Source organism: Monodon monoceros, unplaced genomic scaffold (genome assembly GCF_005190385.1).
Source record: "Monodon monoceros isolate NGI ecotype Baffin Bay Population unplaced genomic scaffold, NGI_Narwhal_1 Super_Scaffold_6, whole genome shotgun sequence".
NCBI classification, from domain to species: domain Eukaryota; kingdom Metazoa; phylum Chordata; class Mammalia; order Artiodactyla; family Monodontidae; genus Monodon; species Monodon monoceros.
In genome coordinates this window covers 58,780,730-58,807,207 of record NW_021703783.1, presented here as the reverse complement: position 1 = coordinate 58,807,207, position 26,478 = coordinate 58,780,730, and the positions used below count along the sequence as shown (strand labels likewise).

The window sequence follows — 26,478 nt, the reverse complement described above, 5'->3', positions numbered from 1 at the left end:
CATAACTGAACAATGATGATTTATAATAAGGATTTTATATTGGTTTAAAGGGAGTTCCCTTGACTTAAACTTACACTGTATACATCTGCTTGGAATTTAAAAGCACCCTGCTTGGGTTCCACTGGGCTTCAAGGGAAAGTTCAAGCACTTACAATCCTGAAGATTTCTTCCAACATATGTCTGATATGTGAATAAATTGTTTTAGTTTGTTAATGCTGAGTGAATTTTCAAGAAATATCAGTATGTTTCTCTGCTGTTGGGTCAGATGATCCCTTGATCCCTTGAACAGAAGATAGTGTTCTCAAATAGGAGTTCATTTGGCTTGGGAGTGTAATACAAAAGTCAGTTCTAGGTTGACTTTTGATATCCCTGAAGTGAAAAAAGCATAAAGAATGAGATGTGTTGTGCTGGAATCAAGTAAAGTACTGAGCCCCTGGACCACCGAAATTGTTAATAGAACAGCAATGTCCAAAATACAGATTTGTTTAAAATGCATTTGGAATGAGATATGAGGTCTGAAGTAAAGGGAAATGTTTTCCTTGGGATGTTACTGGCTCCCTTGAACTCTTTTGCTTTAAAACATTTGTAGTTCTTTTTTTTTTTTAATTCTTTAAAAATTTTTATTTTTTAATTCTTATTTTCTTACTTTTGTATTTTTGGCTGTGCCGCATGGCTTGTGGGATCTTAGTTCTCCAACCAGGGATCGAACCCACACCCTGGGCAGTAAAAGTGCAGAGTCGTAACCAACCACTGGACCGCCAGAGAATTCCTAAAACATTTGTAGTTTTTAATGATTGGCTGTTTCACCATGAAGTAATCATTTTCTGTAAAGGAATATAACTATAGGTTACTGTATAATCTGTAGCAGTAGGCTGATAGGGGAGGCCCCTTGGCTTTTGGAATAGTGGAATTGGCATGGGTATTGGAAGTCAGATTTTAATTCCTAGTTTTTTCACTTGTGTGTTGCTGAGCAAGTTGCTTACTAATCTGCAAATAAGAGGAAAGCATGTAATAATTTTCTACAGAGTAAGCTCCATGAATACCAGCTTTCTTTCCTTCTCATTGAAAGTAAGGAGAACAGAATCAGGTATACTGGAATGGTAGGTCATTTGATGTCTGGACATCTAGCTATTATAAGACCACAGAATAATCAAATGATGGTCTGATTGAATCACTTGTTTCCCCCTCTTTCTCCAATGGAAGATTTTCTTCATGTTCAAGTTCTTGGGTTAAGATTTGCCTTCAGTCATGTTATGAACTGTCTTTCCATTGAGATCTTCTGTAACATATATTGTTTGGGTAGTGGGTTGAACCTGTTGTCGTAAGCTTTAATCTCTTTAAACTTTAAAACAGTGATACCACCTTTTGGTTAAGGATTGTATTCTACTTTGAAGCTTTTTGTATTCTTACGTTGTAGATGTGTTTCTTATAAGTGGGATGTAGTTGGATTTTGTTAAATCTAGTCTGACAGTTTTAAAAGGGAGCCTTTAGTTGATGTATGTAATCACTATGATTAGGTTTAAATCTGATTTGTGTGTGTGTGTACTTTTTATTTGTCCAAAACCTGTTTTTCTTTTAGGTTGATGTAAAAATAGGTATAATTTACTTGGTGTTCCTTGTACTTCAGAAGCTACATGTTCTCTTTATGAAATTTTGGAGTCACCTTAGAAATTATAACATGCTTACTTAACATTGGAATAATCCATTTCCTCCCCCCTTATTCTCACCACTGACATTGTTATGGTAGTTTAAATTTAACACTACACAGTGGTGATATTATGTCTTAAAATATTTGTTTAGGTATATGCTGATATCCTTATTTCCTCTTATTTCTTCTTGTATCTTTAGAGCTCTTGTTTGGGATCACTTGCCTTCTGCCTGTAGAATATACTTAATAGCATTTATTAATGAGAGTGCTGGAGATATTTTTGCCTGATATTTCTGTTTCACCTGCGTTCTTTTTTTAATTGAAGGAAACTTTTTACTTTTATTCTTATTTTTAAATTTATTTATTTTTGGCTGCGTTGGGTCTTCGTTGCTGCGCGCAGGCTTTCTCTAGTTGCGGCGAGCGGGGGCTACTCTTCATTGTGGTGTGTGAGCTTCTCATTGCAGTGGCTTCTCTTGTTGCGGAGCTTGGGCTCTAGGTGTGTGGGCTTCAGTAGTTGTGGCACATGGGCTCAGTAGTTGGGGCTTGTGGGCTCTAGAGCGCAGGTTCAGTAATTTTGGCACACGGTCTTAGTTGCTTCTCAGCATGTGGGATCTTCCCGGATCAGGGCTTGAACCCGTGTCTCCTGAAATGGCAGGCGGATTCTGAACCACTGTGCCACCAGGGAAGTCCCTCACCTTCATTCTTAAAGGATGTTTTGGTTGGGTGTAATATTCTGAGATCCTTAGTTATTTTCAGCTCATTGAGCACACAGTACGTTCTGTTGTCTTTTGGTGTCTATTGAAGAGAAAACAGTAGTCAGTCTTTTGTGCCTTTGAAGTTAATCTAAGTCTTTTCTCTATGCTTTTTGAGGTGACTTCTGTCCCTGTTGTCTTACATTTTCACTCATATATCTAAGTGTGGGTTTTATTTATTCTGATTGGAATTTGTAGGGCTTGTCTTTCATTAGTTCTGGAAAATTCTTAGCTATTTATTTCTTCAAATATTCTGCCCATTCTATCCTCTACTCCTAGAACTTGTATTAAATCTTTTTAGACATTATTGTGTCCTAAAATGCTTTTTCAGTATTTTTTATCCTCTAGTCTCTGCCATACTTTGGAAGATTTCTTCTAAGCTCACTTCCATTCCAGCTCACTTAATTCTCTCTCCATCTGTGTTTGGTTTACTGTTAAACCTGCCCATTTAGTTTGATTTCTGTTATTTTTATTTCTAGAAGTTCTGTTTAGTTCTTTGCCAGATTTGCTCTATCACCTTTATTTAGTAAATGACTGTTTCTTGTAGGTACTGCTACAGACATTGTATTTTCAAACTTAATAAGCATGATTGTTTTTTCTGTGTGGTCTTTTTGACAATATTTAAGTCCATTCATAGGATGGGCTTCTGTTGTATTCTTTTCTGTTGCCCCTATTGTTCTCAAAAATTACTTTATGAATTATTTAAGGTCTAGGATGAAGGCACCTTTCATTTACATTTGGATATGCAGGTGCCTAGGAATGCTGAGATGGCTTTAAGCTCATAGCTTAAGGTTTTGGGTGCAGTGCAGATGAGGTGAATTTGGGCTTTTGAACAGGAGGACTTGTGTATTATCTCTGAGAATATAGCACTTTGAGGTTCCTGCTTAATTTGGGAGGTTTGCTATAAAGATTTCCTACCTTGAATAAGTCCAGGGCTTTTGGTTTCATCAGACAGTAGTTCAAATTTGATTGGCAGTTGCCCTCAGGGCAAAAGCGGCTTCCTTCTACTTATCCTTTTGCTTCCTGTTTTGCCTTCAGTTTTGTGTTAGTAATTTCTTACTATCTTACTAACATTTTCCCATGCTTTTAAGATTTTAACAGATATTTTATTCTGTACTTTTAATTAATTTTCATTGGTAGAGTTGGTCTGAATAATCTAGCTTGTCACTACCAGGAGTGGAAATTCTTCAGAACTCTTAGAAAGCAATTTCATGTCTGATAAATAAAATTCTCATTGATTTTACTTAATGTTGTTGACTGCAATAAAAAAAAAATCAATGCAGGTGTTAACCTAAACTTGTGTTTTTCAGTGTGATCTGAATGTCTGAGACCACCTGCCTCAGAAGCTGGGTTTCTTATTTCAAATGCAGATTTTTGCGTCCACTCCTTGGTTTTGAATCTGAGTATGGGAATAGCTCCTTTATTTTTAGTTTTTTGATTTATTTGTAATTCTAGATTTACAGAAAAGTTGTAGTTCAGAGTTCCCATATGCCCGTTACCCAGTTTCCCCTAATGTTAACATCTTATACTGCCATGGTGCATTTACTGGTCAGTCTGCATTTGTCAAAACTGAAAGAAGCTGTTTTTAGCCATCATCCTAGCTAATTATTTTGCAGGAACACTGACCCCATGTAAAGGGTAGTTCAAAATGGACAGAATGAAAAACATTGTGTGTGTTTATTGAGTGTTAACTAGGTGTCAAACACGAATCTTTTACATGAATTTGCTTCTTAATAAGAGAAATCCAATGAGGGAAAAATTTTCTCCTGCTTTTTGAAGATGATGAAATAAGGCCAGAAGTTGTTCGCCTGAGCTAGATTGCTACAAAGCTGGTGTCAACCCAAATGATCTGGCTGCAAAATTAGGCATACTTTTCTTTAAAAAACAAAAGTGTATACAACCAAGAAACCTAATTTAGCCAGAATGCGCAGATTGGAGAAGGCATCTCTGAAGAAGTGAATGCCATCTTGTTGTATCTTGAATCCTTGGTAATAAAGAATCAAAAGAATTTCATTATAAGAGTTTGAATTCTAAATGTAATGCCACAAGGTGGACACTGAGGGTAGAAGTGTAACCATTTTTCTGTGAACATGTTAATATGATATAAAAATTTGAATTTAGAAGTTTTGGGCATTTTTTGTTTCATAACTTTTGATAATTGCTGGATTCACTACACTGTATATTCAACCCAGCAAATTCTAAAATGTTATTAAATAAGTATCTGTATAGGAAAACCGAATAATGCAGAATGAAACGTAAGTTCTCATTTACTTCCAATCTTTTCTCTCTTATAGGTAGCTCCTGTTAGGTTTCTGGTGTATCTTTCCAGAAATGTCTTATTCATAAGAAAGTATGTACATGTATGAGTATGCACATTCATATATATCCAGATTGGATTTTGCCATACATCCTTTACCCCTGCTTTGATGCTCTTTCCATATCAACTCAGATCTGCTTTATTTTTTTATTGCACAGCATTCCATTGTATGCACATTAATACTAAGGTTTTTTCCTGTATACTGCTTTGTATACTTTCTTTACTCCTCTGAAGGATATGATGCAGTGATTGGAAAAAGCAGATATAATACCTGTAATCATGAATTTTATGGCCTGGTCAGTTGGGGGGAGACAGACATTAGTCAAATAATCACAATAATTTATAATTACAAACTTGAGACATCGTATGATGGAAAGAAATGGAGCTTTATAGGAGTGTGTACAACCAAGAAATCTTACTTAGCCAGGATGTACAAATTGGAGAAGGCATCTCTGAAGAAGTAAATGTCAGCCTGTCCTGTCTTGAAGAAGTAAATCTTTGAGCTGAGAGCCAAAGAATGTGTAGGACTGGGAAGAACCTATTAGGCGAGCATGAAACATTTACAGACCCTGAGATCCTTTAATTTTTTTCAAGGTAGGTTCTCATAAGTGAATAACCAAGGCTGGAGATGGACATATTTAAGGCTTTTGTTATTCCCATGGCCAAAGTGCTCTCCAGAAGGGTAATGGTTTATAGGAACACTAGCCATATTTAAGAATGCATATTCACCATAATTTTCCCTGCATTAAAAGAAAATCCTTACTCTGATTTCGTAGACAAGTTTGAATCCCGCTTGTGTTTCTTTGACTGATTGAATATTTTTCTTATTTTTGAATTAGTATCTTCATAATTTTTTGCTAAATGTTTTGTTAATGCTAACTAATTAACCAGCATCACTAGAGAAATTTATCAATGCTGTTAGAAATTATTTACAGCAAACAGAAAGTGTATAAAATAGAGTAGGATACATTAGGAAGAAATATTTCTAAATTGTCTAAAGGGTGGATGTTGGATCAGCAATACTATTCCAAATGAAAGCACTTCACTGCTAAAATCAGTAACTCTTAATTCTCTAAGTGAAAAGCATATTAAGCATGTTGGTATGAGGAATCACATCTTGTAGCATCTTGTGAGTTAAACTAAAGTTTTAATTTTTAAAAGAGTAAAAATTGATGTTAATGTGGGATTCTAACCTTAATTTTTTAAAAAGTAATCTGTGCGTTACCTATGGCATTCAGCCATTTTTCTGGCTCAGTGTAACACATTTTGTCTTAAGTTTTGGCTTTCCTTTTTTTTTTAATTTTATTTTTTGTACAGCAGGTTTTTATTATCTATTTTATAAGGTTTTGGTTTTCTAAAAGCAGTATTCTCTAAATTAATACTAATCTTATAGTACAAAAGAACTTAGGACATGCTCTGATCAGTTCTAACAGTATTCAGGTCTGATAACCAAGAACATTATGGACAGTGTGCCAGCATGTCTGGGGTAGGCTGGGGGCGTGGTGGTATTCAGTGATGTGACATGAGGTGTGTTCACGGAGATGAGGAAGGTTTACTTGACATAGATTGGGACCAGAGCTTTTTATAACTGCCATTAAATAGTTTAAAGGGCTGACATTTGATAACAAGAATTATTAAACTAAAAAAAAAAAAAGATCTCCAGGGGGAGCATAATGAGTACAGTACAGCATGTGACAGATTTTGACTTTTTAACATGAATTTGATAAAAATTAATACTGTTAAAAATCAAGTGGGTTTGAGAGAGGTAAAACAGTTGTCCACACAAAGACTTACACACAAATGCTCATAGCAGCTCTATTTATAATAGCCCCCTGCCAAAAGAAAACCCAGATGTCCATCAGCAGCTGAATATTTAAGTGTACAATAGAATATGTTTTCAATGGAATACCATTATACAATAAAAAGTAATGAATATTTGATAAATACTACAACATAGATGAATCTCAGAATAATTTTTCTGAATGAAAGAAGCCGGACTGGAGGAAAAAAGTACATACTGTATGATGGCATTTCTATAAAATTCTAGAAAGTATGAACTAGAGTGACAGCAGAGCAACAGTTGCCTGGGGTGGGAAGCAGGAAGGGGAGAAGGGAGGTGTTCTAACAGGGCGGGGGAAGAACTTTGAGAGTGATGGATATGTTCATTATTTTGACTTTGATGATGGTTTCACGGGTGTATATATACGTGAAAACTTGTCAAAGTAAAAAAAAAAAAAAATCAACTGGGTTTGATCTGTGAGGTACTAAGCAGCCCAGAAATTTAAGCAAAAATTGACCATTCATGGTTGTTAAAGGAATTTGAATAAAGACTCTTTGTATTTTTCCTTTCCTGTGATTCTAGCATACATTAGATTTTCACCAACAGTGCTGTTGTAAAAATCCTTGCCCAATAGATTCTGAATGCCAAGTAGTAACTTGTAAGCAGCATCCTCTGAAAAATTACTTCAGTTATTAGTGTCTATGTTCCGTGTTTTTCCTTGAAATAGTTTTAACGTGATATTCATTTAAAGGTTTTGGTTTCAGATGTTTTTATTGGTTATAAATAAGCGTACGCTCTTTCTTTTTAACACTGATGTTTCTCTCCATAGGTATTTGGCGCTCATACAACATGGCAGACCTCGACAAGTAAGTGGCAGATAGCTGGTTCCTTTTTCAGATTTGGCATCACTTTGTACCGCGTGGTGTAGTTAACAGCAGTACAAGTTATGTACTATGAAAATGTATGGTAATGACATGCTTTAGTGCCTGCTATTTTAAAAGTTGGGTACAATGTATTCAAGACAAAATATAGTATACAGAATCACTGTCATAAATATAGTAAACCGTTTGTCCGTATTTATTCTTAGGGAAGTGTTGAGCACAATAATGAGTCATAAATATTTGGAGATTTCACTTTTACCATTTCTCAAAGATTTTACTACTTGCATTGTAAAGTATCATACATACAAGATAAAAAGTGTATGAAGCTTATGTGTAGAATTTAAAGAATAACAGTACCCTTGTGTACAAGTTTTAAAAAATGGATCATTACTTTTAGAAGCCCTGTGTGCCCCTTCTCAATTGCATCCTCCTCTTCTCTCCAGAGGTGTCAGTACTATCTTGCCTTTTGTCTAATTCACTTCTTTGTTTTTCTTTAGAGTTTTACAACCTACAAATTCTTAATCAGTGTTTACTTTTGAAAATCTGAATAGCAGTTACAAACTTAGCTGTGTAAAGAAAAAAGCAGTGTTAGTTGAAGGGTCCAAGGTAGGAAAATAAAAAGCAAAAGAGACTATCTGGGTCATGGACTGGCTTCAGCTTTCCTGAGTCTTTACAAGGGCTTATTTTGGAGAAGTCATTGGGCAAGGTCATACATCCTGGAAACATAGGTTTATTGAAGTTGGCATCTGTCAGGGTTCTAGTGTGGATGGATGTCTTGCAGAAGTATGGTGAAGGAGAATGAGGTGACCTGCACTGTTTGTTGCTATTTGTAATTTCACAATAGTCTGCCAACTCAGGAATAGGTAAAACAGAACATTTCAGGATGAAGGGGTTACGATGCGATTATCCACAGCTGTTGTAGGCAGCAGAACATGGAGGTGGGAGGGCAGGAAACTTATATCATAAGGGCAACACATTCAAGTACTTATACGAATTTGGCCAATCCTCCCATGTGTACTGTCTTCAGCATAAAAATAAGAGTGGCAGCAGACATTTTAGTGATAATGGCTGTCAAAGTGATTGTCTCCTGAATCACACTGCTCCAGTGTGGATTGCTTGACCTTGGTTGTACAATTGTCATTGTGGATTTATTTTATCTTCCTGGGGTTTCCTTTTGTCTCTCCTCTCTTGGGTTTGCTGTTTGCTATATCCCATGTTTTCTTTTTTTGGTTCTTTGGTTTAGTACCTTGGAAGAGTACAAGGGAAGTAAATTCTTTTGAGATGGCATGACTGAAGATGACTATTTTACCCTTCTGCTTGATATTTGGGGTGTAGAATTGTAATTTAGGAATCACTTTTCTTTAGAATTTTGAAGGCATTGCTCCATTGTCACCTTGCTTCTAGTGTTGCTGTGTTGAAGTTCAAAATCGTCATAATTCTTGATCATTTGTATGTAACACTTTTTAAAAAACGTAGACATGTATGTCTATTTCTGGAAACTACTGGCTTTGGAGTTCAGAAATTTTAACATTGTTAGGTCTTTTTTTTTTTTAATCTCTTGTTAGGCATTCAGTGGTGGACTCTCAGTCTGGCAACTTGATAGCTGTCAGTTCTAGGGAATATTCTTGACTTATTTTGTTGATTGTCTTGTTCCCATTTTCTATTTCTGGAGCTTCTGTTATATGTTGGACTGGTTCTTGTGATTACCTTTTGTCCTAGTTTCCATCTTTGTCTCTTTGCTCTTCTTTCTGGGCAAAGCTGAAGAAACTTTATCTTTTAACTCTTGTATTGAGTTTCTAAATTTCTGTTGTTTTAGTTTTCAAGCGTTCCTTTGCTCTCTGTTCCTATTTTTATAGCATCTTGTTCTTACTTCACTGATTGTAATATCTTTTCTCTGGATGTTCTTTCCCCTGTATAGTCTGTTTGGTCTTAAATTTTTCTTTCCTGTTTTGGTCTCCATGTAGGAGGCTTTCCTCAAATAGGAGGTAATACTTGTTTGCTCTTTAAGACTGGGTGGGGGAAATGCATAGTTGAAGGATGTTTTTTAAAAGTTAATTGGCGAATTTGACTGTTGGGAGGGGGGGGAGTGCTTTCAATTTAGGATTTTAATGTGGGCTCACCAGGGCAGACATTTGTTGTGAGACTCCCCACTGTCAGAATGGCATTTTTTTCTGGGCTGGTCACATACCCCAGTAAAGAGTGTTTGGGTAAAGATACGGCTTCCATACATTTGGGAACTAACTTGGGAGAAGGCAGCTGGGGGAGGGGTCTCTGCATTCAGCATTCTATCAATAGTATGTATATATCTGTGATCCTCTAGTCTGAGCTTCCAGTTCCGTTTCCAGAGAAGAAACTGTTCTGGTAGAGTGAGAAAGAGGATCTAAGGATTTAACTGTTTATTAGTTTTTGCTTAGTTCTCCCTATTTTATCCACCTTCACCCCCAAGCCCTAGTTCTAAAAGTGTCCTTTTTAAGATTCTGTGTTTAGGCTCGTTCTCAGCTGTACCACTGCTGACTTAGATTTCAGTTCTCGGTGAATTTGCTGCCTTTTGTCTCCTTGTCCTTCAGTATTTGTTTAAAAACCCCTTTGTCATAATTTTAGTGGAGATTTTGGAAGGATTAAGATCAGATGAGTATGTGCAGTCTGTCATCTAACCTTCATTTTGTCTTAAACTTCGAAAAAAGAGTAAGTTGGTTGTGGTAGCTTGATTCTGCCCTATGCTTCCCACCCCATTATTTACTGTTGGATGCCTGTGAGCTCTTAGGAGGGTAGGAGGAAGAGGAAGATCCTTGTTCTTTAAAGCAGGAGTCCGCAGACTTTTTCTTTAAAGGACCTGATCATAAGTATTTCAGGCATTTTGAGCCATGAGGTTTCTGTTGCAGCTATTCAGCTCTGCTGTTGTAGTGTGAAAGAAGCCAGAGACAATACATAAATTAATGCGGCTGTGTTCCAATAAAACTTTATTTACAAAAATAGGACTGGGCTGGATTTGGCCATATGACACAGTTTGTGGACTTCTGTTTTAAAGCTTTAAGTTTTAGATGTTCAATAAATGATTGAGATGGCACTGGAGGAAGAGCTGTTCCATGTTGTCTTTATGCTTAACTTTATAGTGAATAAAAGATATTCCCAAAATAATCTGTATTGTTTCTGATGGGAAGGCTGTTTTTTTTTCCCTTTGTTGACAGAAACAGATTTTTCTAGCAGAATACAGTTGACCTTTTTTATAGTTCCTATATGAAAATTAATTTTTCAAATGCTATTTCTAGACTAACCAAATACCGTACTAAAATGTAAAATAACACAAGGAATTGTATGATGATCTGTATGTTGAGTTAGATATCCTAATTCTCCATTTTAATGCTGATTGTAATCTCACGTTCAAAACCTAGATTTTTAAGATGAAATGGGAAGAATGTTACTACTTTTTACCTTCTCTTTCAATGGTCCATCCTCCTGGCTTTACTCTAAGCATGAAGTAGACTCGGGTCTTCTTAACTTTTACTGTTCTTCCCCATCTCCCCTGTGAAGTGAAGAAAAAAGGAAGGTCCAAAGATAGTAAGTACAGGCTGATGCGGTTGTTCCACAGCCACCAGGGATCCAGGATCCTTCTGTTTTTCCAGACTCCTTAATTTATTCTTAGCTGGTGAGTTCCGTTCTCTAGGATGCCTCATGGTCCAACATGGCTGCTGGAGCTCTAGCCATCATATCCCTGTTCTAGGGAGGGAGCAATATTGAAAAGGGTTCCAGCTGTTTACCATTCTATTAAGGAGGCTTTATATATATATAAAATTCTACATTCCTCTTTTTTTACCTTACTGCCAAAAGATGGTTATATAGCCACATCTAGCTGAAAGATAGGCTGGGATATGTAGACTTTTTAGCTTGGTTTATTACCATCTCATATAAAATCAGAGTGCTGTTACTAGGTAGAATGAAACCAATGGATTTGGGTAGAAAGCACATACTTTCTGACATTACATCCTCTGAATCACAACCTGTCAAACCACATTTTTAAAGCTTAAAGTATAAACTTTATATTAGACCATATGCTTTTAAATGAAAGTTTAAGTATTTCCAGTTTGTCCTTGTTTACATATGAAGTTAGAAAACTGAATCACCCTTTGGATTTCCTACTTCATATTTTTGAAAGAGGAATATTCACCTAGAAAATGAACTGAAGTTTTCTATAATTTTTTTTTTGTTTTTTTTTTTGGGTAATTGGTACATTTGAACCTTGGTGTGATACTATAATATTATAGCAAAGAACAGTCTGAACTTGATCAAGATTTGGATGATGTTGAAGAAGTAGAAGAAGAAGAAACTGGTGAAGAAACAAAAATCAAAGGTATTATTTTAAATTCCTTCAGGAGCCAGTGATTGCTGGCGTGTGTCTCCTGGAGGGTAGTATTAAATATCATTCTCTTTTTGGATACTTGTCCAATTTACTGACTAGCCAAACCTGCAGTAACAGTTTTGTGTGTAAATGTATGTTTGGGGTGGGGAGGGTGAGGGAGGGAGGGAGGGAGGAAGGGAGGGGCAGAAAGCGAGGAGGGAATGGATGTAGTGACCCAGCAGAAGTCACTGTGTGCACGCTCTACTGCTGGAGTGATGTCATAGCTTGTCAAACAGTTGCCTGTGAGATTTGTCTCAATTTAGGTACGTTATAGGTGGTGGTAGGAGTTGTTTCTAGTGGTGCTTCTAAATAACACTAGCTTAGACTTATTTGAAAATGTTTAGTATTTAATATGTAGAAAATACGTAGTGTGTATGTCTGTGTTTTTAATCCATTCCAACCGATCAAAAAGAGACATTTATTAAATGTAGACAAAATCATTCAAAATTTTCTTTAGCAAATTATTTTTAAAGGGGGTAATAATGGTAGTGGGGAATTATACTGCTTTAGGATATGCCCTGTAGCTTAGGAGCCAAGAATATCAACGTACCAGATGACTCAACTTCTCAATTTTTTTTTTTTTTTTTGGTGGTACTCGGGCCTCTCACCGCTGCGGCCTCTCCCGTTGCGGAGCACAGGCTCCAGATGCGCAGGCTCAGCGGCCATGGCTCACGGGCCCAGCCACTCCGCGGCATGTGGGATCCTCCCGGACCGGGGCACGAACCCGTGTCCCCTGCATCGGCAGGCGGACCCCCAACCACTGCGCCACCAGGGAAGCCCCTCAACTTCTCATTTTTAAGCCAGAATGAGGTTTATTCTGAAAAGACTGCTGAACTTCTAGCTTCAGCTTTCATTGTGCAGCGTTTTTTTAAAAGATACAGAACTGTATCTTTAGTGGCCAGTATTGGTATTTCTGAAAGCATGTTGGTTATCACAAGCTGTACGTCATCCAATAATAAAATCAGTATTAGAAGTAAATTGATGTTTAAAAACAAATTGGAAAAATTAATGGTAATTTTTTGGTGAAGTCTGTATTGATGGAGAAAATAAGATAGCAAAATAATTTGTTCTGCATAAATCTAGGTTATTTTTAGATTTAATATAATTTTTAGATGCCATTAATAACCAAATTTTGTTTGGCTTTAGTTACAACTTTTGACTATCTCAGTTGTTAACTTTCTCTGTTCAGATACCCACAAGCACATTATACAAGCATCAATGAAACGTTCAGATTCATTTGACCATCTTTGTCCCAGGCTTGAAACTGTCATTATATTTGCAGTTTTCTTGTATGTGTTGTTTGACTTCAAAGGGTTATCAAGGATCATAGATAGGCATCTGGATGAATCTTTGAGCTTATCAAAACACAAGGTGGGTAAAACAAGGTAGTGGGAAAAGAAAGGATAATGTTCATAGTAGTTGTGGCAGTGGCCTTGAGAAATGGTGTACGTTAGACATCATTAGAATCTGAACTTTTCCTGTACACTGGGTTTTCCTAGAGTGAATTTTCTTTAGCTTGCTGCTCGTCTCTACTCATACCAGTGATTTATGAGCTAGTCAGGAAAGTTTCATGATTGGATTGTCCTATTCAAACAGCATGATACATTTTCATAAAATCCTTCTTTCAATGCCCTTTTTTTTTTCAAAGCGCGTCAGCTGACTGTTCAGATGATGCAAAATCCTCAGATTCTTGCAGCCCTTCAAGAAAGACTTGATGGTCTGGTAGAAACACCAACAGGATACATTGAAAGGTACAAGTTCTTTTTCATAGTCCTTATTTATCTTTCTATAATCAACGTTGCAGGTGTATATTTTTAAGGCCATCTGGGACTTAATGTATGTCACAGTGGAAAGCTAGTGTTCATTAGTATCTAGTATAGGATTATTGGGAGTTTAAAATTTTTTTGAGTACAGATTTAGAGTTGGTCTTTTAAAGTTTATTTTGGTTCATCTCCGTAGGGAGTATACTGATCTTAAATCATTTCTGAGATTTGTTAGAAATGCACAGAATTAAAAGAAATACAGATTTCTTATTTATTTCATTGGTGATATAAATCACTAATAATAGCCCAAATATCTTATTCTGCTTATAATTTTTTACATAACTTTATAATTCTAAGATCTCTCCACATTGCTGTCTATATGTATCTCTAGTCATTAGTTTCTGGCTTCTGAATGTTTCCTGGTTCTCTGTGATATGTGTCCACCATGCTTTATTATATGCTTTTTCCTTGATGGTCATCCAGTTTGTCTCCAAGCTTCATCAACACGAATTCAGTTGTGATGTTGTTCACGCTTGTGTATGTCCTCTTAAGGAGCTGTGTGGGAATTTCTTGGGATATGTACTTATCAGTGGAATTGTTAATTATGGGATATGCAGACCTTCAGTACCTCCAGGTGCTTTCTGCAATGCCTATGTCCAGTATGTGAAGGTCGCTTTACCCTTGTGTCCTTGCCAACAATTGACATCATTCAGCTTTATCGTTTTTCTGTTTTTACCAATCTAAGAGGTGCAGGCTCATTTTGTTTTACTTGTATTTTCTGATTTCTAATGGGTTGAGCTTGCTTTCATAATGATTGCGAGTGAGCCTTTTAGGTTGCTCATTTTGTACCGTTTTGCCCATTCACATTTTGGGGTTTACTACCTTTTTTTTAAAATTAATTAATTTATTTTTGGCTGCGTTGGGTCTTTGTTGCTGCACGTGGGCTTACTTTAGTTACGGTGAGCGGGGGCTTCTCTTTGTTGCCGTGCACGGGCTTCTCATTGTTGTGGAGCATGGGCTCTAGGCGTGTGGGCTTCAGTAGTTGTGGCACTCGTGCTCAGTACTTGTGACGTGCCCAGTACTTGTGGCTCACGGGCTCTAGAGCGCAGGCTCAGTAGTTGTGGCGCACGGGCTTAGTTGCTCCGCAGCATGTGGGATCTTCCTGGACCAGGGTTCGAACCTGTGTCCCCTGCATTGGCAGGTGGATTCTTAACCACTGTGCCACCAGGGAAGCCCTGGTTTACTGTCTTTTTCTTGTTTTGTAGGAGTCCTTGTGTATTCTAGGTTTTAATCCCTTATCAGTTTTAGACTTTGTAAATAATCTATTGTCATTTCTATTAATTTTGTCCATGGTGTCCTCTATTAAACAAATCCTTAATTTTTATGTTTGTTAAATTTTTTGACATACGGCTTGTTCTTCTGAAGATAAATCTTTCCTTACTCCTTCTGCATTTCCTATTGACTAGTTTTACCTTTCACCTTTAGGTCTTTAATCCCTTTAGAGATCACCTTTGTATTTCATATTCAATAGGCATCTTTCTTTCCTTTCTTTTTTGGTGAGCTAGTTTTTATAATGCTTCACTAAACAGTTCATGCTTCCCCCATTTATTTGTGTTACCACCTTTATTGTATATCAAATTCTTACAAACACCTTTGTCTCTGAGCAGCACTCTTCTTCATTGGTTTTTTGCTTGTTCTTTTGTCATTGTCCCACTTAATTACTCTGGCTTTATAGTATGTCTTAATATCTGGCAGGGTGAGTTGCTTTCTTCTACCACCCCTCATCCACCATGGAACACACTTTTAAGGTTGATCTTACCATCTGTAGCCCTTTATCCCATGTATGGTTGAGAGTAAGTTTATCAGGGTTCTCTTAAAAAAACAAAAACCCTCAAAATAACAAAAAACTAGAATTTTCTTAAGAATTCCAATATCTTTTTAGTATTAGATTGTCTCATCCATATCCTTGTATTTATTCAGATCATATTCTGTATCTTTTATTACAAAGTTTTCTTCTTGGTTAATTCCTCTATATTTGTGTTGCTGTTGTGAATAGTATTTTTTATTGTATTTTCTGGTTGGCTGTTCTTGATAAAGGAGTACTACTGATTATTATTTTTTTAAAGTTGATCTTGTGTCCAGAAACCTTGCTACTCTTACTGTATAGTAATTTGTTCTGTTATTTCTCACATAGCCCCAAAGATCTTATCTGCAAGTGGCAGTTTTAACTCTAATCTTCCACATTACACCACACTGCATGTTTGTTTTTCTTTCTTTGTAACATTGGCCAGGACTTTCAATACTGTGTTAAACATTAGCATTAAAAATGGGCATCCTTGTCTTATTTCTTATCTTAACCAGGAATGAGTATGTAATCTCTTCATTCTCCTTTTTTCCTTTATCAATTCAGATAGTCTTTTGACTTTTTCTTTGAATCTACTAATTGTATATTAAATATGGTTTTGGAAACCTCAGTTGGGTAGTTAATATTTTATTTAGGGTCCTTATTTATTAGTGAAAAGAGCTTGTGTGTGCCTGTACACACACACACACTCCCTCCCTCCCTCTCTCTCTCTCTCTCTCTCTCTCTCTCTCTCTCTCTCTCTCACCCTATCCCTGGTTTTAGAGTCAAGATTTCAACTGCCTAGAAATGAACAAGATTGCTTTTACTTTTTTCTTTGTTTTCTGGAACAACTTGTATAAGATAGGAATTCCTTGAACAGTTGGTGGAACTCTTCTAAAAATTGACTTGGGCCTTTGGGATTTGGCAGCTAGAGGTCCTGGGGAATTTATCCTTTTTCTTTTTTCTTTTTTTATAACATACTAACTGACCTCTTCAATTTCTCTTGTGCCAATTGTGGAGTTCTATGTTCTTCTAAAACTGTATGTGTTTTATCTAGGTTTCAAATTGATTAGTGTATAATTCATATTTTTAAAAATCTGATTTTTCCCTTTCATATTCTGTATTTTGTATCTGCATTAGTTTTGCCAGTTGTCTCAATCTTAATGTTTTGGTTTTCCATTTGCATTTTTTTGTTATTGCTTCTTTTTTCTGGCTTTAATGTTATTTCCTTATGTGGGTTTGCTCTATTCCCTTCCCAGTTTCTTAATTGCCTGCTTAAGTTCATTTAATTAAAAAAAATTAATGTGTCTCTTTTACAGCCATAAAACTTTTTATAAATGCTGTGTGAATAAGTATGAAAATTTATATGCCGAAATCAATAGCTTAGGCATATTAGTTGTATTGTTCAGATTCTCTTTATTTTTGCGTATTGATTGACTGCTTGATCTAACAGTTTTTGGGATGAATGTATAAAAAAATCTTCTTAATTTATTTTTCTCATCCTATAATTCTGTCAGTTGTAGATTGTGTCATAGATTTTGTTTTGTCTGATACTAAGATAGCTGCTCCAGCTTTGTTTTGGTTTTTATTTATCTGGCGTGTCTTTTTCCATCCTTGTATCTTACTCTAGTATGATCGTGTTCTTCTTTATTAGTAATTTCAAACTCTTTACATTTCTTAGAAGTGGTATTGTTTTGGAGTTAATTGCTCTTCTCTTTTCTTATTATCTAATTTATGGTACTTTTTTCTCCTTTTCTGTTTTCCATTGAAAAGATCAAGTTGTCTTCTGCTGGTTTCAAAGTTAATGCATTTTGTTTTTTGTTATTATGGTAAAATGGATCATAACCTAGTATCTCAGTTTATTTACCCCTATTGATCTGTTAAATTCACCAATAATATACTTCCTCTAGGCCTCTTTTTTTTTTTCTTTCAAGGCAACAGTAAAATTTATCAAGATATTTTTGATCCACCCATATGTTATATAGCATCTGGGTTTTTTTTTACTTCCTCAAAATTATTTTTCAAAATTATTTTTCATGAATATAATATCTGTGGCATACTTCCTAAAGCCTCATATACCTTATACAGTTTTTATTTTGCCTTCATATCTGAAAATTTTAAGTTCAAAGTTCTTAAATATCTTAAAAATTCACTTCAGTTTTTCTTGTCTACAGTGTTCTCTTTGAAACCCAATATCCCTCTGAACCTTTTCCTTTGTAGGTTGTTTGCTTTTTTCATTGGATATCTTTAGAATTTTCTTTTTTCTTTGATAGTCATCAGTCTCATTAACGTGTCTAGTGGTTCGAATAAGGGCTTTCATGTTTCTGTAACTGAGAAATTCATTACCCTCATTTCCTCAGATATCCACCTCCCTTCTCTTTTTCAGCTATTGTTTCATTTGGCACCAGTGCCTCCATGTCTCATAGCTTTTCTGTCTGTCTGTCTTTCCCACTGCCTTTCTGAAGAGGTTTTAAACCTCATGGATTTTTTTCTTCAGTTGAACATACCTTGTTTGTCCAATTTTTGGTTACTTTAGTTAACTGTATTTTTCATACTTAATATTCCCACCTTGTTTTAGCTTTCTTGGTCTTGTTTCAGAGTTAAGATGTATCTTTCTTCAACGCTTTAAATGTATTTACATTCTTGATTAAATCCTTTGTTTAATAATGCTTCAGATGCTAACTATTTCATTCTTTCATAGTACTCTTCAAGTGTCTAGTTATTTTGGCCTTATAGCTCCAGCACACTGGGCGATATCAGTTACTCTAGTAATGAGTATTAAGGGAGGAATGAAGATTAGACTTCTGTCTGTAACAGTCTCATGGCGAAAGAGACAGGGGACTGGTTGAGCCTAAGGAGAGCTCCAGTCACCTCAGACTCAGACTTGGCTGACAATTACAGGCAATTTTCTTGGCTGCTTTGGGAGGAGCCAGTCTCCTTTGGTTGTAATCCATTGTTCCGGGATTGGAGGAGGTGGAAGAGTGAGTGCTTACGGGCTCTGAGCCAGTCCAGCTTTCATCAACTCTTCATGTTATCCTAGGAGCAATGGCACTGGGCTCTGTGAAGGGTGAAGGGGACAGGCAGTGAGTGTTGAAGGCAAGTGTAGAACTTTAAAGCTTGTCTGCAAAAAGCTTTCTTCCACCTTGTCCTCACTGCTGCCCACTCTGGTCACCACCACCCACCTACCCCCATCCCTGCCTTCCAAGTTGCAGCTCACCCTGTCTGTATCAGTTAAAGACAACCTTCAGTCTTACTCAGAAATTGCTCATGGTGTGATGGTGTGTGTGAGTGTGTGAGAAATAGTTGTTTGCTTCATGGTTCTAAAGTTTCCAGGGTTGATTTTTTTTTTGAGATGTGGAGTTGCAGGGAGGCTAGCTGACCAAGCTATTTCACCACCTTGACAACATTTTAATTTTAATTGTAAGAATTAAGAGTTTGTATTTTAGGTTTTTGTTTTTGTTTGTTTTCTGATTACCTTAACTAAAGTGGTTAAGTAGAGAATTAATTTGCTTTACACTAATCTGTGTATGGCAGGAAATTCTAACCTGGATTTTGGATCTGTTGTACAGATTCCCTGAACTTAGGGAACTTTTGAGTGTGAACATTTTTTGGGTGGTAGAGGGATTCATAATTTTAATCATTTTTTGAGGGGCTCATAAACTAGGTGTGTATAACCTTTAAAAAAAATCTATGCTCTATAGTGAATTGTATATGAATTATATCTTAGAAAAGCTGTTATTTAAAAATCTACCTCCCCTCTTCATAAAATTTTACATACTTATTTAATGTAATTTCAAATTCCAAATTAAATACTGAGACTAAAAAGAAAATAACGGTGTAGGATACCATTCTTTTTCCAAAAACACATATGTTCCCCTTCTTTCCCCTAATAATTGACACAGGTGGATATGCAGTTGACCCTTGAATAACACAGGAGTTAATCAGTAGTCATCCCCCTGTGTCTGCGATTCCTCCATCCATGGATTCAGCCAAGCACAGACTGTGTAGTACTCTAGTATTTACTATTGAAAAATACCTGCATATAAGTAGACCCATGCAGTTCAAAGTTGTGTTTCAAGTGTCAGCTGTACATATTTTATTTTATTAATTTATTTATTTAATTTGGCTGTGCTGCGCTACTTGTGGGATTTTAGTTCTCTGACCAAGGATTGAAGCTGTGCCCCCTGTAGTGGGAGCTCGGAGTCCTAACAGCTGGCCCTCCAGGGAATTCCCTCAATTGTACATATTTTTAAAAATTATTCAGGTTATTGCTAGGATGGTTAGTCCATGACTTTTTTTTTTTTTTTTTGCGGTATGTGGGCCTCTCACTGTTGTGGCCTCTCCCGTTGCGGAGCACAGGCTCCAGACGCGCAGGCTCAGCGGCCATGGCTCACGGGCCTAGCAGCTCCGCGGCACGTGGGATCTTCCCAGACCGGGGCACGAACCCGTGTCCCCTGTATCGGCAGGCGGACTCTCAACCACTGCGCCACCAGGGAAGCCCAGTCCGTGACTTTTTAACTTTTAGACTGCATTTTACAACTGAGATGCCAGCACTGACGAGCCCAGTGCTGAACTTAATTACGATGAAAGATTTAGGGTTGGTGATACGGTTTACATTTTCTTATCAATTTACTGTACCTGGTTAAATTTCCTCTTTTGAAATGTTTTATGGTCAAGAGGTCTGTGTATTTATATCTCTTGAATTTTAATTACTTTGAATGTACCTTTTGCTTCAAATAGGAAAGCTGTTACTAACTTTTATGCTGCAATTTCAGTATGCTAAAAGAAGTGTTACTTGGGTTTTACTGTGATGCTATATAACTAGTGCTTTCTAACCTTTCAGCTTGCCTAGGGTAGTTAAAAGACGCGTGAATGCTCTCAAAAACCTTCAAGTTAAATGTGCACAGATAGAAGCCAAGTTCTATGAGGAAGTTCATGATCTTGAAAGAAAGTATGCTGTTCTCTATCAACCTCTATTTGATAAGGTAATGCTTTCTAATACTTTGTTTTTTTAATGTAAAATTCAAGAAGAAGATAAAGCTCTGGAAATATAAACAAACTTTTGTTAGAACTGTCAGCAAAATGGTTATTAGAGGAATTTGGGAGAACTATCAATAATAGCAATTCAAGTTGTATGAATTAATTAAATCTTTAAGCATTCTTAATGAGGGACATCTAGTTTTTAGCTTCGATGCCAGTGTTTTTATGTAAATTTTTGTTTTTAATCATTTTAGCGATTTGAGATCATTAATGCCATTTATGAACCTACAGAAGAAGAATGTGAATGGAAACCAGATGAGGAAGATGAAATTTCGGTAGGTATTAACTTTAATTTAGTGTGTTTTTATACCTTGGAAATAATTATTTTTATTGTGAGATGGATAGTGAGTGCAGATGATCCACTGTTAGCCCAACTCCACCTGTACCCAAATTCACCTTTTCCTTGCATTTTTATAGCATTTAAAGTTTATAGATTCATATAAACTTTTCGTTTGAACTTCATGATGACATACAAAAGGATTGTTCCCATTTTTAAAGTGCAAATGGAGGTCTCTAAATGTCCTGCCCACAACTTATAGATGGCAGAGCTGTGATACAAGTCCAGTGCTCTGTTACATGACCTGTTTCTCCAGCATTGATGTTTTAACATTGGTGATTAAGAGAATATATTTTGATTAAGAACACCAATGGGTGAGGCAGTGGACAGGGTTTATATTTCTTTTGCTTTTCCTCTTTACTGTGCTTAAGTCTTATTTTTTTTTCCTCTTCTCTCCCATGAAGCTGAATTTTTTTTCCTACAGCTCATGGTCCTAGTGGCTTTCTTTTTGGAAGGGGTATGGTAGTAGAAATATTATGGAAGTAAGGTCTGGTATGGGTAACAGCAGTGTTTACACAATTAGACTAGAACTTCTTTGGCTAAATGTTGAAATTAGTTATTGAGGGTTTGTTGGGTTCTCTGCCACTGCATGCAAGTTAAGGGGATGTGAAAAATTTTATCAAGATGTCTAATCTGGGTATCCAGTAATGATGAATGCTGTCTTTTATTAAGGAGGAACTAAAAGAAAAGACCAAGATTGAAGATGAGAAAAAGGATGAAGAAAAAGAAGACCCCAAAGGAATTCCTGAATTTTGGTTGACCGTTTTTAAGAATGTTGACTTGCTCAGTGATATGGTTCAGGTAATTTTATTCATAAAAACACCAGTTTACCTCAAAGGGTAAACCTTTGAAGTTTAAATGGCTCTGATGACTAGTCTCTTTATTATTGATTTTTATAGAATGATTGCTTTCTTCTTTTTTTTTTTGGAGAGGGCCCATGCCACGCCATACGGCTTGTGGGATCTTAGTTCCCCGATCAGGGATCGAACCCGGGCCCTTGGTAGTGAAAGCGAGGAGTCCTAACCACTGGACCGCAAGGGAATTCCCACGATTGCTTTGTTTTGAAAGAGCTGTTATTGGTAGAAGGAAAATTGCAGCTTTGATTAATGTAATCAAATAAATTATAATTTGTTTTCAAAAATTAGATAATGAAATAGTCCCTTTGGTAATTGCTTATCTCAGTGTATGATGCTTTCTCATATATCCCTGTGCCTTCTGTTTTTAGATGTGGAGTGTGGTGGAAGGATGAGGGAGTTTCAGTTGTCCTACCCCAGAGACCTTTTCAGTCTGAAACAACTACTCCAAGGGACATTTGTATTTTAAAAGAATACTGTAAAAATATTTACCTATTTTAACAATTGTCATTTTCCCTGGGAAACTGACACAGATGTCACCTTCTCTGGGAAACTTTGCCTCTCCTAATCTGAATCATTTCTTGAGCCGCTATCATCTGCATTGTAGTACTTGCTACCTTGTATTGTGATTGTTGGACGTTGATGTCAAGAAAAAGAAACTGTCTCAGAACAATGACTGCTTACTGCATTTCTACTTTTTAGCAAAGTAGAAAAGGAACAAGCAGCTGGAAAAGGCAGCAATTAATGATTGGGGAAGCTTTTTTTTTTTTTAATATTTTTGGCTGCACCACACGACATGTATGGTATATGCATCTTTAGTTCCCCGACCAGGGATCGAACCCGTGCCCCCTCCAGTGGAAGCGCAGAGTCTTAGCCACTGGACCGCCAGGGAAGTCCAGGTCTGGAAACATTTTTAAATCAAACATGAATTATTTAGACTTGATTTTGAACTTTTCAGCCCATTCAGTCTATATAATGATGTAGTTCTCTATTTAGTCACCTTTTTTCAGCCAATGGTGATAGAAGGTAGAACTAAGTAAACTAGCTTCAGTATAAGGCATAACCTGGAGAATTAAGTCTTTATGGTTCATAATAGTACATAAAACTAACAATAAAATGTCAGTTAAGTGCTTATTGTCTAATAACAGAACACTAGTATGCCATTCAGATACTCATTTTAATTTTTTTTATTTTTATCAAATTAATTTTTTTTTTAATTTGAAGGAACATGATGAACCTATTCTGAAGCACTTGAAAGATATTAAAGTGAAGTTCTCAGATGCTGGTCAGCCTATGGTAAAAATTTTGAAATATTTTCAATTTTGTAGCATTAGCTGTTTTCAAGTAGATAAATGGAACTTTCTAAAGAAGGGTGACATTCAAGGGTTAGACATGGGAGTGGGAAGAAATTAAAACTGATACTTAATTGATGGTAGGAAATAAATGTTTGGACGTTGACAGTTGTGATGCAGTATTTATTCCTTTTCCTCCCTCTGTAAACTATTTTTGAAATATAGTCAATTTTTGATCCTAGATTAAAAATGTATATAAAAATAATAGCAAAGGAACATGAATAAGAAAATGCTTATTCTGTATTAAAAGACATGTGTCTGGGAATTAAGTAAAACAAAAATGTTAGAGGGCTCCCACTTCCCCATTATGAAAGATCAGCCAACGGCTTCTCTCCAAAACCATCACTATTATGTAAAGCATGGGCAAAGGCTCTGTAGGCTATTAGTTCTTATATTACATGTGATACGGTTGGGCTTTTTCTCTGTCAAGCTAGGTTCTAGTCTAAGGTTTAAAGTCCTCTCTGTGGAGATGGGGAGGTGGGGGGTTGGTCAGTTTATTCAGCTGTACCTAACCTATGTCATAAACATGTTACTAAATAGTAGTGTTAGCTGAACTAAGTTTTATTCAGTTTATTTTGTGCCATATTTTGCTTTTAAGATACTTCGGGATTTATCTGACCCTTTCTTTCCCAGAGTAGGACTTTGTCACTTAAGATTTTATATGTTTATAAAAATCATAGATTAAGCTTTATTTACTGAAGCATTGAAATTTATCATGTAGGAATTTAATTACTTTTTATGCTTTTTCTTTTTTTTTTTTTAAGAGTTTTGTCTTAGAATTTCACTTTGAACCCAATGAATATTTCACAAATGAAGTGTTGACAAAGACATATAGGATGAGGTCAGAACCAGATGATTCTGATCCTTTTTCTTTTGATGGACCAGAAATTATGGGTTGTACAGGGTAAGTTTAATTTTATTACTTTAACAGTGTTATATGTGCTTTTGCTTTACTTATGATTTGTGATATTTGGTATCTTCTAGTGTGTCTGCTTAGTACACACATACATTTTTATCTCCAAACATTTCAGTAAAACGTTTGCTGAGAAGGGCTTATTCATTTTCCTAGAATTCTCCATAGACCATTACAGATATTTTTCCAAAGGAGTGTACATTTAAATTTATTGTGAGTTTGTGGTAATTGTAAATATATTTATTGAAAAAGTTTGTTTAGAAATAAAAATTTCCTCTTTGTACTGCTACAAAAAGCAGCACAAATTTCCCCTCTAAATTTGAAATTAAATAGAAATTTAATTAGAAAAATCTCAGCTTTCCTAGCAATTGAAAGTAATGTGTTAATTGTGATAGACCATCTCTCCCCTTTGTTTTGGAAGGTGCCAGATAGATTGGAAAAAAGGGAAGAATGTCACTTTGAAAACCATTAAGAAGAAGCAGAAACACAAGGGACGTGGGACAGTTCGTACTGTGACCAAAACAGTTTCTAATGACTCTTTCTTTAATTTTTTTGCCCCTCCTGAAGGTAAATAGTGTTTTACTTTGGGTATTTATGGTTGTTTTATTGTAAGCTTTGTTTACTTTTTATTCATTTGAATTTCTTTTCTCAATTTTGCAGTTCCTGAGAGTGGAGATCTGGTAAGCTGAATTGTTATTTATTTGTTGAATTGTTTACTAAATATGAAATTAAAGGACTGGTTCTTAAATGTAGGGAGTAGAATAGTTGCTACTAGTATTTTCTGAGGCTTGCAATGCATAGAGGAAGACCTTTACGCATATGAAAAATTACTCCATTTAAAATGCTTTTGAGGCTTCCCTGGTGGCACAGTGGTTGAGAGTCCGCCTGCCGATGCAGGGGAATGCGGGTTTGTGCCCCGGTCCGGGAGGATCCTACATGCCGCGGAGCGGCTGGGCCTCTGAGCCATGGCCGCTGAGCCTGCAGGTCCAGAGCCTGTGCTCTGCAACAGGAGAGGCCACAGCAGTGAGAGGCCCGCGTACCGCAAAAAAAAAAAAAAAGCTTTTGGTGCTTCTACTGAGAAATGGTGAAAGGCTAAAGAGAGTCCTTTCTTCTGAGACTTGTGAATACTGCTGTGAGGGATTCAAGTTTTCAAGACTAGTTTTCTTCCTTATTGAAAATAGAATGTATTAAATCATTTATACTATTTACTAAACACTAACCAGATTGTACTTAGAGTTCTTTGTGTGGTTATTATTCCGATGGAAATTTGGTTTTATATATGTGGTCATATAGCCGAAAACTGAAATGTGCCTAGCACACAGCCAGGAATGAGGAACAGCCTTAAAGAAATCTACACAGGCAAGGTAGGCTAGTTCAGTTTTGAATTTGGCTTAAGTCTGTTATGAAATATTGATGGTACCAAAACAATCTTGAGTTATGGATAGAACACCTCTGCCTGTGATTAGAATCCTTTCCTTCAAAGTCTTCCCCCACGACCCTTTGGTGTTTTATTGTTGTTGTTGTTAGAGTGGATTATGTTGATGAATCAAAATAAACATTCAGGAATTCACAGAATAGTTACTCAGTGTTTAGTATCACAGAACTAGAACTTTAGTATCATAGAATGATTTTAATTTTGAATAATATCAACAGCATTTCTGTGCTGTACTTTGCCATTAAGTAGAAATCTTAGATTGACTTAGTCTTTATCAAGTAGGACAGTATCTCACTTGGCATTACACAGACGCTTGGATGCTGTCTTTTAGGAAGTGTGAAATGATCTTCTCTGGTCTTATGTGCCATATACATAATGTTATTTGGAAAAGCCTGAGATTCTTTCTTACTGTTATTCCGGTTGGTGTTTTCAGTAATTAATATTTTAAAAAGAAAGTTGTAGTCATATAGCAAAGTTGCTTTTGTAACTTTTAAGCTAGAGAAAACTTAAGCGATAACCAGTATGTATACTGGCCTGCTAACTTATTTTTATTAAAAACCTGTAAACCTAGGGCATATGTAGAGACTATTTGATCATGCACATGTAAGATAATTTTAAAAGTTTAAAGTTAAAAGTGAAGTTGAGAGTTTCTGCATATGATTTAAACCCAAGTCTCGCATATGCCAAATTAAATAAGTTATTAAATTCTGTGCTTTTATTTTTCTTTAACAGGATGATGATGCTGAAGCTATCCTTGCTGCGGACTTTGAAATTGGTCACTTTTTACGTGAGCGCATAATCCCAAGATCGGTGTTATACTTTACTGGAGAAGCCATTGAAGATGATGAGGATGATGTGAGTGCATTTGAATCCAGCAGTGAAATCGTTTGGTGAGGGTGTGATAGTCAGAATCGGTGAGAGGTTTAATGAATAGATGCAATTGTTAAAAAGCAAGGCAGAATAATTCAAAATTAGGCTGATTACTTATGTCCTTTTAGATAACCTCCTTGAATTAAGTAGGTCCTTTTAGGATCTTTGGGTTCATTTATTGTAGTTTTTATTTTCCTGCTATTAGGAAGGCTACTTTCTCTGAAGTAGTAAAACTTCACTATGTTGGGTTAGTGTTGTAAATCCATTACACATCTTTGACCAAACAAAACGTAACCT

General features: G+C 36.2%; 1 protein-coding gene across 5 annotated transcripts in view; it reads left to right on the top strand.

Annotated features, from left to right (window-relative positions):
• Positions 1 to 26,478, top strand: part of NAP1L1 (nucleosome assembly protein 1 like 1) — a 34,804-nt gene that overhangs the window by 3,191 nt on the left and 5,135 nt on the right. For 3 of the 5 annotated variants that reach the window (XM_029205612.1, XM_029205613.1, XM_029205615.1), the window contains exons 2-12: positions 7,327 to 7,363; positions 11,641 to 11,726; positions 13,423 to 13,525; positions 20,224 to 20,365; positions 20,615 to 20,695; positions 21,430 to 21,558; positions 22,836 to 22,907; positions 23,728 to 23,867; positions 24,298 to 24,443; positions 24,537 to 24,556; positions 26,044 to 26,166. In XM_029205612.1, the coding sequence (XP_029061445.1) occupies positions 7,347 to 7,363; positions 11,641 to 11,726; positions 13,423 to 13,525; positions 20,224 to 20,365; positions 20,615 to 20,695; positions 21,430 to 21,558; positions 22,836 to 22,907; positions 23,728 to 23,867; positions 24,298 to 24,443; positions 24,537 to 24,556; positions 26,044 to 26,166 (1,059 nt within the window). In that variant the 5' untranslated portion in view covers positions 7,327 to 7,346. Of the gene's footprint in view, positions 1 to 7,310; positions 7,364 to 11,640; positions 11,727 to 13,422; positions 13,526 to 20,223; positions 20,366 to 20,614; positions 20,696 to 21,429; positions 21,559 to 22,835; positions 22,908 to 23,727; positions 23,868 to 24,297; positions 24,444 to 24,536; positions 24,557 to 26,043; positions 26,167 to 26,478 lie in introns of those variants that run through there. The other 2 variants (XM_029205611.1, XM_029205610.1) reach the window with 1 other exon arrangement.